The sequence below is a fragment of the Rhinolophus hipposideros genome (assembly GCF_964194185.1).
Source record: "Rhinolophus hipposideros genome assembly, chromosome: 2".
Lineage (NCBI taxonomy): Eukaryota > Metazoa > Chordata > Mammalia > Chiroptera > Rhinolophidae > Rhinolophus > Rhinolophus hipposideros.
This window is the reverse complement of record NC_138048.1, coordinates 99,911,079-99,924,690: the sequence shown is the minus strand read 5'-3', so window position 1 is coordinate 99,924,690 and position 13,612 is coordinate 99,911,079. Positions and strand designations below refer to the sequence as shown.

At 42.6% G+C, this 13,612-nt stretch overlaps 1 protein-coding gene across 1 annotated transcript in view; it reads right to left on the bottom strand.

Annotated features, from left to right (window-relative positions):
- The window catches only part of HUNK (hormonally up-regulated Neu-associated kinase), a 99,964-nt gene that overhangs the window by 18,032 nt on the left and 68,320 nt on the right, over positions 1–13,612 (bottom strand). Inside the window, exons 6-7 of the mRNA XM_081065251.1 lie at positions 6,230–6,365; positions 1,750–1,912 (exon numbers count right to left, since the gene is read on the bottom strand). Of these exons, the coding sequence (XP_080921377.1) occupies positions 1,750–1,912; positions 6,230–6,365 (299 nt within the window). The remainder of the gene's footprint in view (positions 1–1,749; positions 1,913–6,229; positions 6,366–13,612) is intronic.

Genomic DNA, 13,612 nt, shown 5'->3' with positions numbered 1-13,612 from the left:
AATTCTTAACTGTTGTCCTCTACTGTGGGGGTCCCAAATGGTGTGAACTTGAGCCCAAGTGAGTGAAAAAGTTGTATGCAGGCACCTACAAACTATGCATATTTATTTGTAAATTATAAGCATGCAGCACTGTACTAGTATATCATGTATATTATAAAATATATAATAAAATAGGAATTAAAAATAAGAAAGAAATGAGGGACGTATGGTCTTCTTATATGACACTGTCTCTAAAATCTAGCCCAAAAGCTGCATATTTGTCCCCATTAGAAATGTTATCCCATGGGTACTTACATGAAGCATTTTTTTCCCCATAAAACTGCTCTTATTTTTAAAAGACTGTTACTGTCGAAAATGTTTCTTCTCGTATACATCTTTCCTTTGGTGGTTCCCCCAGAAAAGTAATTCTGTGGATAATTTCTGGCCTCAGTTCTTTCTTTTGTTGAAGCAAAATGCAGCAAATACCCTAAGCTGAATCAGCATAGAAACATCTGTACTTTCATCCAACTGTTTAACAAACCTTCCGCCGAGCTTCACCATCCATTCAGCAATGTTTTCTAGATGTCTCCCAAATCTATTCGCCAAAGAGACATATTCTAACCATCTTGTCTTCTGGGCATTATTTTTGTCATTTCTTCCACAGCAGGGAGAACATTATTTACCTAGTTGTGGGTGGATTTTCATCTTTACCTCTAATATAAAAACCTCACAAAAGGTGTCTAAGCATATCGCTTAGTGAACATTTGTGAAATGGTGGGCTGATTATCATGTGACTTTAAGTAACACTAAAAAAACTCTAGAAGTTCATCTTCATGTTCTGGATTCTAAACGTCTTCCTAACAGTGACAACCCCATACAATCAGATCTCAAAGTGCCATACACACAAGGTGAAGGTCATCCTTCACAGTGGTACGAAATCAAATTTCAGATGGGCTTCCTGACAATCCTGAATTTCTGTGGCGGACTTCCTGTTAGATCTGGTCAGCCCCCACCATTCTGAGTAGGAGAGTCCTTTCTGCCTTTGATCCAATTTTCTTTGTGGAGTTATTTTTAAGCCATTGTCCATTTGGAGAGAGATGATTTAGTCAAAACAACATCCTAGCTGCTAAAGCATGTAAATTCCCTTACCTAGCCACGTACGAACCGCTTGTGGCAGAACGATGAAGGTGACCAAGGCATGAGGGTACCACTGTTCACCCCCGGAAGTGGGATTCTCAGCTGTACCTCCTATGTGACCCAAGCCTCCTGGACTCTCTGATGCCCAGACTGAGAGAGGGGGCCACGGTCAAGCTAGTGAAGCTCAATTTCATTCTTATTTTCTGGAAAAGTAACTGTAAATAGAGGCTTTCTCCAACACCATGCTTTAGAGATACCTGCCTGAGAGGCACTGCTCCCCAACTTGTGTGTATGACCACACAAGTCCCCAATGCCTTTACAGGAGGAAACCCAAGGAGCTAAGAGGTAACAGAACAGAAAAGGCAGAGAGCAACTGAAGGGCAAAGGGGCTTGAATCTTTCACAAGTTTCCTCAGGGCTCACCTCTGTAGGACGATGTGGAAAAACACCTCAGATAAAAAGCGCTAGCTACCTGAGAAGCAGGTTTTGCTACTATTTTACCCCAAGTTCAGGAAACTCAGCCTCACATCAGTTGAAATTAACAGCTGAGATCAGGTGTCAGCCAGGAGGAGAAACCTTGTGTGTAAGAGCTCCTTTTCCCACAGAGAGAAACCGCCGCTGGGGCCCTACTCACCCCCGACAAATAGCGCTCGAGTTTCTTATTTAAGAGGAAGTAGACAGCCAGGATGTGAGAGGCGCGGTTGGATAGCACGGTGTTGATCACGTCGCTGTTCTTGTAGCCCAGTTTCTCGGTCATGTGCAGCACCACACTCGGGCTCAAGTCTTCTAGGGAAATCCTGCGCGGCACAGGGGCAGAGAACCCGTCACCTCCCCACCGTCACGGAGAGGCTCGGGGCCTCCTTGGGGATTCTCCCAAGCAGGGAGGCACAGGACACTCAGGTCTATTCATTCACTCATTCATCCTTCATTCACTGGACTCTTTATGATGAAAATGTTCACATATACAGAAAAGCAGACGGCGTAGTATAATTACCCTAGGTGTACCCACCACCTGGATGTCCCAGTTGCTAACACTTGGCCATGCTTGCTTGCTCTATGCATTTCTTTCTTTAGTGCTAAAGTATTTTAAGTCAGAAATCATGACATTTCATCCCTAAACACCCCAGTGAGCATCATTAAAGGCCAAAGACATGCGATCCTGCAGGATCGCAATACACCCAACAAAATTTTAGTAATCTCTTAATATTCACTAATATCTAGACTATATTCAAATTCCTCCAGTTGTTCCCAGATTTCTTTACAATTTGGCCATTCTCTCCTTAAAATGCATTTATTGGACCTGGGTGGAGCCCACACTTAAGTTGGACGTAAGTTAGGTTGGGAAAGGAGAGTATTCAGGAGCTAGCCCAGTGTGAGCTCAAGGAACAGTGTGAGCTCAAGTTCACAAATAGGGAATTTGGGCCTCAGCTGTAAAGTGGGATAGGTTCAGAGGACAGGTTAAAACTTCTTAATGGGAGTATTATAAAGATAAACTCCTTAGGATCAAGTGCCAAAGAAATACCAGGCGTTCATTTGTTCGTTCATTCATTCATTCATTCATTCATTCAACAAGTCCTGCCTCATGGAGTTTATATTCCAGTGGGGAAGAGAGAAAATAAATTCATTTAATCTTCATGACAGTCTTATGAATAGGTACTATTATTTACCCATTTTACAGATGAAGAAACTGAAGCCCACAGCAGAGAAGTAACTTGCCCAAGGTCACACAGGCAGGAATTAACAACCCCGGAAACCAACCCAGGCAACCTGGCTCAGTCTATAGGCTAAACCTCCACACTTATGGCCTCTCCAATAAACAGACACTCCAAGTGGCTATGGAGAACAAGAAAGCAGGCCGCAGAGTATAGAGAGTATGTTGGTTGTAGGGGTGAATGTTCATTAGCTAGAACATCCTAAATCCTTTAAGAAGATACAAATAGGGCACTCTGTGAACAGAAGGCTAGCTAGCACACCTGGTTAGAGTGCTCTGTAGACCCCCGCCTAAGGGTGTGAAGACATTTTCGATGGAATCTCAGAACCATAATATCCTGAGAAACCACACAGTACAACCCCATAATGGTACAAGAAAAAGAAAGCAACTTGCCAAGTCATAGCCGGTTGTTAGGGGCAGAAAGAGCAGACCTAGGTATGCAGACCCTCTTCCACCACAAACGGTGCAATCTACATCAGCACTCCCTGCGCTAACTTTGACTAAGTGCCATCCAAACAAAAGCACCCAAGGAACCACGAACTACCTTCCTCACTCCTGTTGGTCACAAAAATCACAAATTCTAGATAACAGGTAAGAAAGGGGTTAGACTAACACATGGTAAAAAAAATGTTTGTCGAGAAAGAATACAATTACTTGAAGATTGCCAAAACACTTAACACAGAAAGCTTCCTTGTTTGAAACTACCTAGTAATGTCTATGTTGGAGTGGCCCTGCCCATGGCTAATCAGCAGTCATTTGACTCCATTCCTGGCCAATCAGACCACTGCCTGTATGCCTGGCCCTTGGCCAATCAGACCACAGCCACACTCAGTTAGCCCCACCCTCTACCAGGAGCTGGCCCCAGAAGGGAGAGAGCTCCAGATGTGGGTGCCACCAGGATGGGGCTGGGCATTGGAGGTGAAAGGAGAGTCATGAGCAGCAGCAGATACCCCATCTCTGTCTTTCATATCCTTTCTCTTCAAAAACAGGAGAGCTCTGCCAAAACGTTGACTGTCAACTGACCCTTGGCTGAGAGTAATATTTTAAACATTTTTCAAGAAGCAACGTATACATTGGGGCTCTCCAATTACTGAATTTGTATTATCTCTCCATGTTTGGATGATATAAACAATGGTAAAATGTTCCAGAACACTAGGTATAATTCTGAGTAAATTCTCATGGAATCCGTTTGTATACCACTTTGGTCTAACTCTGACCTGTCTTACCGAAGACCTCCTTGCCTTCCCACCCTCTCCAGAGCTAAAAGTATATTTTATAGCTTCATAAAGAAAATATTTTTCTCAGGTCACATGTTCTTATTCCATTCATCGGTGGGCTGGTAAAACCAGAAAGAAGATACAAATAGGGCACTCTGTGAACAGAAGGCTAGCTAGCACACCTGGTTAGAGTGCTCTGTAGACCCCTGCCTTAAACGTTTTTCAAAATAAAGACTGTAAATAACATATGCCATCCCCAGCAGTTTAGAATTCCATTTTTGTTACTTAAAAACTGAACACTGATTTGCCTCTATTATAATATAAGTAACGGGCCTTACATAAACAGAAGACACTGAGTGCTATTTCATTTCTTATCCAAGATCTTAACCATTTTTACAATCTGCAGCCTTTAGGCTTCTGACCAAGACCAAGTTCAAAAACTCCAAATCAAGCAAAACCAGTATAGGATGCTTGAATTTAAGTTTTAACCTACAAAAACCTGTCTACAGCCTGGGGAAAAACTACAAAATGAGATACCACAGCATGATTCTTTTTGAATGAAGATTTGCCCAACAAGGAGGGGAGACTATGTTTCTAACACCAGCTCCACTTCTTTCAACAGCAGCCATGCTGAGTGGACGGATCATTCTCACTTAGACCGTGATTATGTTAGCCTAATGACTAATTTGGCTGCCACCAATGTCCCCTCCTCTAATAGAAAGTATACCTGTGTGCTGCTCTCATTTTGAGGGAGCATTGGTAACAAGGCATGGCTCCTCAGCTTGGCTTTCCGTCTCACATCGGGGTAATATTTCTGGTGTCTGTTTCAGATACTGGCCCAAATCGAGCCGGTGTTGGAAACCAGTTTATTTCCTTGGTAACCTAGACTTTGTTTAAATTAACTCCCACGAGTCAACTGCTAGAAATCTAGATGCAACCACTTCAACTAAGGCCATGGGGAGTGTAAATTTGACCCAGGATGGTGGAGACAGACGCCAGGAATGTCTACCCATGCCCCCTTAAGTTCTTCTAGAATTTCCTCCAGAAGACAAAGCCCATCTCATTTGGAGAAATCAGCATCACAGCTTTCATAAGCCTTGGTGGAAGTTTCCAGACCTTCCTGAGCATTTTGAAAATATGAACACAAGAAGACACCTCTTTCCCTGCCCTGTCAATCCCCCATTTGTCCCCCTTCATCAGTGGGTCTCTTATTATCATCAGAGATTGGCCACTCTGGTTCTGAAGGAGAAGGAGTCAATGTGGGTCCCAAACCTGGACAGTATCTGACCCAGGTGGTCTCCACACTTGGTCTGAAGTAACTGAGCATTTCCTCACTCAAGTTAGTTATAATCACATGTTAAATGAGCAGAAAAAAAGTACAAAGAAATGTTTTCTTGTGCTCGTTTTCAAATCTGTAGTCAGTACCCCAGCGTGGAGATGTGACATCCCTCAGTGTCTCCATGCTGTGGATTCTTTTCTTAAAGACTCCTCCTCATAGAATCTGCTAAGGGGTAGCCCTCACAGGAAGTCCATGGGGAAACAGGGCCTAGAGCTAATGACTCCTGTGATTGCCTTTTCTTCCTACAACCAACATTTTAAGGCAGGGGACTGATTCAGGGCTGAAATAAACATCACAGCAAAGAAGTAGCAGAGGAAGAGCTCGAGGGTGGTTTAAAGGGGGAGAGAGGCAACTCCATTTGATTCTGCCTGATGCTGGCAGGAGAACCCATGGGTCTCTCTCTCTCTCTCTCTCTCTCTCTCTCTCTCTCTCTCTCTCTCTCTCTCACACACACACACACACACACACACACACACACACACTCATTCAGGCCACAGTTAGTCTAAAGTACCTCTTTGTGTGAATCAGAGAGAGACACCTCTCTCGGAAGAAACAGCCCCTGGGTAGCAGGTTTGACAAAGGGAATGTGGCCTGGATTTTAGCCTCCATCCACCCTCCACCGGGCGTTCCCTGCAGGGTGCATGGGATTGCCTGTCTACACTTCCTCTTGTGCACTGAGGGGGGCTTGTCTGTGGATGTGTGGGTGTGGAGTGCAGAAGGGCAGCCACGAGAAAACGCAGCTTGTCCTTGAGTCATGTACAGTTTCCAGTCCAGAACTGTTCAGGGCACGTAGGACAGGCCCCATCTGGCCCTGGAAGGGGTCCCTCTGTTGTCTGCACTTGGTTACCTGTTGGGATAGGTGACATTACATGGCACTTTGCCCATGTAATTCTCATTAAGCCAGCGATTGGCCAGTGCCTGCTGAATGTTGGGCCTCTTCACAGGATCAGGTTCCAGGAGAGAGCGCAGGAAGTTGATGGCTCCTGGGAAGACATTAGACAAAGAACACACCAGTGTTACAGGCTGAACGCAGACACCGCTGAGACTCAAGGCAGGTGACACACCACCTCTCCTGAGCCAATGCCTGTTCAAGGGATGCAATTGGTACATGGTAAAGCAAGAGGCATTCTGGGTCCCAATGCCCTGCACTTCCCAACACAACCTGTGATCTTTTCTTGTGGTCCATCTCTTGTGAGCCAGAGATGCTCAATTTACAGGCTTGAAGCGATGAAAGAAAGTGAAGAGAAAATGCTTGATCTCAGTGTAAGTTTTTGAGCACTCAGAAAGGAAGCAGAGGGTCAAGGCATTCTAAATTAGACCCTCTAATTTGGCCCTCACTGTGCGACAGACACCCAGAGTCTCAAGAGGCTGGGGAGGTTCTGTTTTTTTGTGTTTTTTTTTCTGGTCTTTTTTTTAAAGCCATTCTCCATGGCTGCCCATTTAGTCCCCAGAGTCTGAACTGACCGTACAGAACCCAGGCTACCCAGAACCCATGCCCACTGAGCTGAGTCAGTCAGATCGATGGAACACCAGAGAGCCAGTTTTTGCCCAAGTGTTAAGTAATCTCTAACAGTGACTCAAGTTTTAAAGTTGTAGTTCATGTACAAAGTTCTGGCAAACACCACACTGGAAACCCACATCTACCTGATGGGCCTTCTCCTTTTGTGCTGTCCCTCAAAAATGAAGGGGCTGCTTGGTTGCAAAGTACGCTAGTAAAATTTGTCCTTCTTTTTTAGCCTCCCCAAAGTTTGCTTCAGTCACATCAGTTACGCTGAGCATGGTGAGCAAGGGAAAGATGAGAAATACTGACAAACTACAAAATCCCTACAGACCCTTTCCCTTCCATCCAGGGCAAAAATGGTTTTGTCAGATGCCCGGGGTCTCCTTTCGCTAACAAATGTTTACAGAGCACCTGCTCTGTAATGTTTATAGAGTGCTCTGTCTACCCAGCACTCGGGATAGGAAATTGGTTCATCTCCAGATAGAATATTTGCATCCTTCAAGATTTATAACAATGGAAACAACTACAAGACATGGAAAAATTTATCTATAATTCACATGAAGGTAACAGGCCCCAAAATTGTTCAGCGTGCGAATGTGCATGTTCTCATGTGGATGAAGAAAGCCAGCGACTGCTTCAAAAAGAAGATGGTCTGTCTTGCTTGCATTGTGGGATCATGATATTTTATTATCCTATACTCCTTATTTTATGGACCATTGTTATATTGTCTTTGCAATATAAAAACATTTTTCATGTAGTGTTGTACCTGATGTCCAATTTCCAATATGTCAAATAATAGATCCTGGAAAATCACCTTAATTTGTTTGGTCCCCAAATTTTTCTATCCTTCTCTCCAAAGCTATTTTTCAGGTTTCTAAAATAATCTAACCTTCTGAGGAAAAAAAATCATAAAAATTCTCACTTTCTCACAGGCTTTAGCTGTCCTTTTAAAACTGTCCTTTACAGAATGATGAGTGTTTTCTGTCAAACCCATTTTCTGCAGGAGGAAATGAAGCCATCTAAAGAGAGGCTACTTGTGATGCCAGGATCAACCCCAAAGAGACAACTTTTGCTAGGTCATGCCATCAGGTGATTCCTCCTGGGGAGAGCCTATACAGTTGATGTAGTTCACCAGAAGGTCATTTCCCTTTAAAAATGTAGTAGGTAAAAAGATATGTGTAGCCACCAGAGCAGTCATGAGATACATTTAATACTCAGGTTTTATAGCTGAGTCTCCAAATAAAACTTTCCTAAGATATTCTTCACCGGTCTGAAAAGCAAACAGATCTCCAAAAAGAGGGGTTCTCTATCTCTGTTCTCTCAACTCCCCTACATTGCAAAAGTCTGGTGGATGCTTAATTAGGGGCATCTATTGGTCAAAGAAAAACGATGTGGGCTTAATGAATTGAAATGGGGAGGCTGTTGAGATACTGACTTTTCTGAGACATCTCTGTCACGTACCCTCAAAGGACCTCAACAACAACCCAGGCTACTGCCAGGCTTTCTCAGAATATGATTAACCGGAAGAGCTAAAAACAGACTGAATGAGCATTTTTGTTCTATTTTCAGAACCAAGCACTCTGCATCTCCATAAATTGCTCATGAGCCCGAGTAATTTTAGTCCAAATCTCTACAGACAAATTTTATTACTTTGGACATCACAAACATGGCACTAAGGTCCCAAAAGGACTTTGAAGACATCTTTAGAGCTCTCTGAAGTTGGTGTTAGGGTCTTGAAAATTCCTGTGACTCATGAGCAAAAAGGATTACAACAATTCTCCACTGTCCTGGAGAGCCGTGGCAGGCGTGGCCTTGCTTCCGTCACACTCCAGTCTTCTGAGCTAGCACGTGGGCTCTCCATTCAGGCCTGAGAGTGGGGGTGACCCACAAGGAGTGCTCCCTCTCTCCGTGCTCCCATCACACACATGGCGCTCACCACTCAGGTGCAAAACCTACTTCCCTTCCTGAGACATCAGCTTTCCAAAGTCTGGACTGGCTTGATACTGTGCCTAGAAAAGGGCCACAGAACGCAGAGCCACCAGACTTATCACATTAGTGTAGCCCATCAGAAACAAGTGGAGTCCCATCCCCACTTGAGGCTTCTTTGTCACCTTCTGGGTGAAAGCAGCACTGACAACTATTTGACAGTTGAGCCTTCTCAGGAATCTTAATTGGCATTAACTCAACCCTCACACATGCTAACACCTCGTCTGCAGCTTCACTTCGGTGACTTCATCGTACAAAAACCTCTTGACGTGAAGCGATTGTTTGGAATGTATTATGAGTGCCATCACTGAGGTGTGGTGATGAAAAGGTAAGCTGTCTGAAAAATGCGTAAGCCGTGAAAGGCATTCATGACTGTGAAATACAAGCGCCAACCAGCAGAAACAGCAAGTGTCTAGAGCGAGAATTGGAAAGGCCCCAAAAGCTTAAGCTTTCAAACTACAAATGGTCCCTGATTTATGATGTTTCGACTTGTGATTTTTGGACTTTTCGATGGTGTGAAAGTGATACACATAATAAATTTCATTAGACATTCAACACTTCACTATAAAATAGTCTTTGTGTTGGGTGATTTTGCCCAACTGTAGGCTAAGGCAAATGTTGTGAGCACATGTAAAGTAGGCAGGGCTAAGCTGTGATGTTCTGCAGGTTAGGTGTAGTAAATGCATTTTCAACTTACAATGTTTTCAACTTACGATGGCTTTATCAGGACATAAACCCATCGTAAGCCAAAGAGCACCTGTCCATAGTACACACGAGGGACAATGCTTCAAAACCGTGCACAATGGACTCACAAGGGCAATGACATTGCATTTTTTCCAACTCAAATTTGGCCGAAATTCTTCCAATTTAATCTAAAAAAAAAAGTACACTATTAAGCAATAGATGTAGAGAAATCATTACAAATATGAAGGACAGAATCATCAAATAAGCAAGATGCATTAGTGAGACACGTCATAAAATGGCATATTTTCAATTTGGACACTTCAGTTTTGGTATTACTCCACACGTAAGGATAACAGATAATACCACCAAATCTGGGGTGGGAAGATGGGGGCAGAGGCATCTTGTACTAAATAAATAAGGGAGAAACGCATACAGAATAGTAGGAAAATCCAGGTTTGGGGGTCAAGCAGACATACATTCAAAAATAGAGAAGCTACTTAATCTGAGACTCAGTTTTATCCTCACTGATAAATGGGGAATAATAGTCTTTACCTTGCAGTTGCTATGACAACAAGAGATCTATGAAAAGCACTCACATGTGGCCATTGACTAAATGGCAGCTACTCTTATTTACTGGTAAACTTATTGGGGGATGTAAACAAATGGTATCATAAATGAAGGTGGACCAGGCTGGTTGGAAGAGAGAAGAGATAAACTTGGTTGGGTGCACAGGGCACAGAGTTGGAGAAACAAGGCTGTCAGAAGGGCAGTGGGTGATCCCTAAAACTGAAGTCATTTGCTCTGTAAACAAGATGAGATGCCCTAGCTTCCTTAGCAGCTGGTGCACAGCTCCGGACCCTACCACATAGGGCCAGTTCCCAGCCTGAGTAGTTGAAGAACCTGGGGGCTGCCTCCCCAGGCCACACATGTTAACCCAAAGTCAGCAACCTCCATTTGCCAGACATCTATTATGTGCAAACACTATGCTTGATGCCTGGCACAAAGAGTTAAAGCCCTAGTTGAGAGAGATATTTACATATTCCAATAGTAAAAAAAAAAGGGGGGGGGAGTGAGTCTAGATTCCTTAATGTAAAATCAGATATAAAAATGCAATTCATGCTTGGCAAGCCAAGACAACAAAATCCTGTAGGAATGTGAAGATCTTTAACAAGCACACACAGAGCTTAAGGCCAAAGTCAAAACTGTCTGCTCAGAAAAGGAGCTATTCGAGGTGGGTCACCAACTCTGGTGATGCTGAAATCGCTCGGAACATTTCTAACATATGTTCTTTGGAATTTCCTTTGGACTTTTTTTTTAACTTCTTCAGAGGTGCAACATTTTTTTTACTAGTTTCAGGTGTACAAAACAACATAGTGATTACACATCTATGTACCTCACAAAGTGATCACCCAATAAGTCTATTAGCCATCTGACACTGTATGTAGTTATTAGAATATTATTGACTATATTCTCAGGGGTGTAACTTTTACTTCTTTAGGGGAAACTCAATTTTCACATCCAGAAAACACTTAAGAGCCTGGCCTACTCAGTTTGGGTATAGATGTGGGGGTAAAACCAGGTTGGTTCTGAAGTAATGAGATTGATTTCCTTGTGCTGTTAATGCACCCACCCTGACTTTGTTGCCTGACCCACCCCAGTGATGATCACAGGCTGAACTGACCATTCCTCCTCCCACAGACTGCTCCCACTAATGCTGTTCAATAGATATTTCTGGCTTCCTGCCTTCTAGACACACGGTAGGGTTGCACTTCCCCAATCCCTTTAGTTGGGTGAAGCCATGTGACATGTTTTAGAAAGTCAGGAGCTATGAGTGGAATGCTAGTAGAAGATTTAACTGCTGATGAGAGATCTTCTAGATTTCTCTTCCTTCTGCAAGGATCATATATGTTTGAAATGGTGACTGTTCCATGGTGTGGGACCCTGATGGACTAGGATGGGCAGAACCCTTCAACCCTTGATCCAAATCTTGATACATATGTGGCATGAATGAGAAATAAATCATTGTTGTCTTAAGCCACTGAGATTTGGGGGGCTATTTGTTACTGCAGCATACCCTGGCCTATACTGACCAGTACAATGAGAAGCAGTTCTCCAGCTCCTCAGGGTCTCACTGAGATTCAAACATCTACCTTTTGCAGGCATGGGAGTACAAACATCCTTCTATTGTCCTTTGTTATGGGTCCTGAACCATAAGAGGAACTCCAGCATCATTCTGAGAGATGGCAATAATTATGACTACACAACCCTGAAAAGAGACTGCTATGAAAGATTGCATTTATTGGTAAACATTAAATCTTAGTGGTTCTATTATACACGATATTATTAGATCCCCATCAGAATGACTAAAATTTAAAAAAAAAAAGTGATAACATCAAATGCTGGCAAAGTTGCAGAGGAACTGGGTCACTCACCCATTGCTAGTGGGAATGCAAAATGGAACAGCCACTCTGAATAAGAGAATGGCAGTTCCTTAGAAAACTATATGTGTGCTTACTATATGACCCACAATTTCACTCTTAGGCATTTGTCCCAGAGAAAGGAAAACATGTTCACACAAAAACCTGAAGCTGAGTTTATTTAAGGAGCCAAACCTGATAGCAGCTTTATTCATAATAGACCAAAGCTACAAACAACCCAATGTCCTTCAATGCATGAATGGTTAAACAAACTGTGATACGTCTGTACCATGGAATTCTACTTGGCAATGAAAAGAAACAAAGGATTGATACATGCAACATCTTGGACAGATCTCGAGGGAATTATGCTGAGTGAAAAAAGCCACATATATAGCATTTTTGAAGTGACAAAATTATAGAGATGGAGAACACGGGTTAGGGAGGGTAGGAGGCAAGGAGGTATCTATGGCTACAGAAGGGTAGCAAGAGGGAGCCTTGTCATGGAACTACTTGTTCTGTATCTTGAATGTGATAGCTGTCATCTGAATCTACACCTGTAATAACATTGCATAGAACCACATATACATCAACACACACACACACACACACACACACACACGAACATGTAAATGTGAATAAGGGCAATGGATTTTGTCACTGTCAATTTCCCGATGGTAACATTACACTACAGTTATGCCATCTATTACCTATTGGGGAAAACTGAGTGAAGGATAGGCAGATCGCTATGATTTCTTACAACTGTGAATTTACAGGTATAGTCACACCACAATAAAAAAATTTTAAACTCTCATTTGCTAAAAAACAAACAAACAAAAAACCTATCTTTACTCTCTAGCCCCTCATCCTGATTTATTTTATTACACTTACACAAACATCACACATTTACTTGTCCTTCTGCCTCACCCCTTGATATGTAAGTTCGATGTGAGTGAAGACTAAATCTGTTTTGTCTTTTGTCCTCCTAGTACCTAGAACATTCCTAGCATATAGTCAGTACAAAATACATATTCCTGGAATAACTGACTATGAATTATGGAATGAATGAATGAGCACTCTTCGTACTGCTCTGCAGTACTTTCAACATACCTGAAAGCTATGCAGCCTAAAAATAGCAATTCGTTCAACATTTTGCACATTTTCTAATTCCAAGAGTTACTGCTCTCAGGGCAGAAATATTTCTTTTATAACAACAGAACTGTAACTCATCTTCCCTAAGTACATAAGTACTTCCCTAACTCCATAACTACATAATGCCTTCTTTGCTTTCAGCCTCGAGAGAGTCTACCCTCCCTAGCAAAGGTGAAAGTATGGACCAAATTAGATAATTACATACAAGAATACGTTTCAGCTTGGATTCCATTTGGCAAGCATAGATTCAGGGCCACTTTCATAGATGCTTTATAACCTCAAGAAAGATACATTAACAGTAGTAAAATAAAAATGCTATATTTTAACCATGTACCACAGGTTGAAATTAAATAATTATTTTTTTAAGGGAAGGAGGTTGTGTGTCACATGCCTTATCTCAGTGAAGCTGAGTTTATTCTAAGGAGCCAATTAAATGGTTGGCAAGACCAGCCTAAGGCCAGGAACTTGAAGTTAACTGTACTCCAAATAAAAG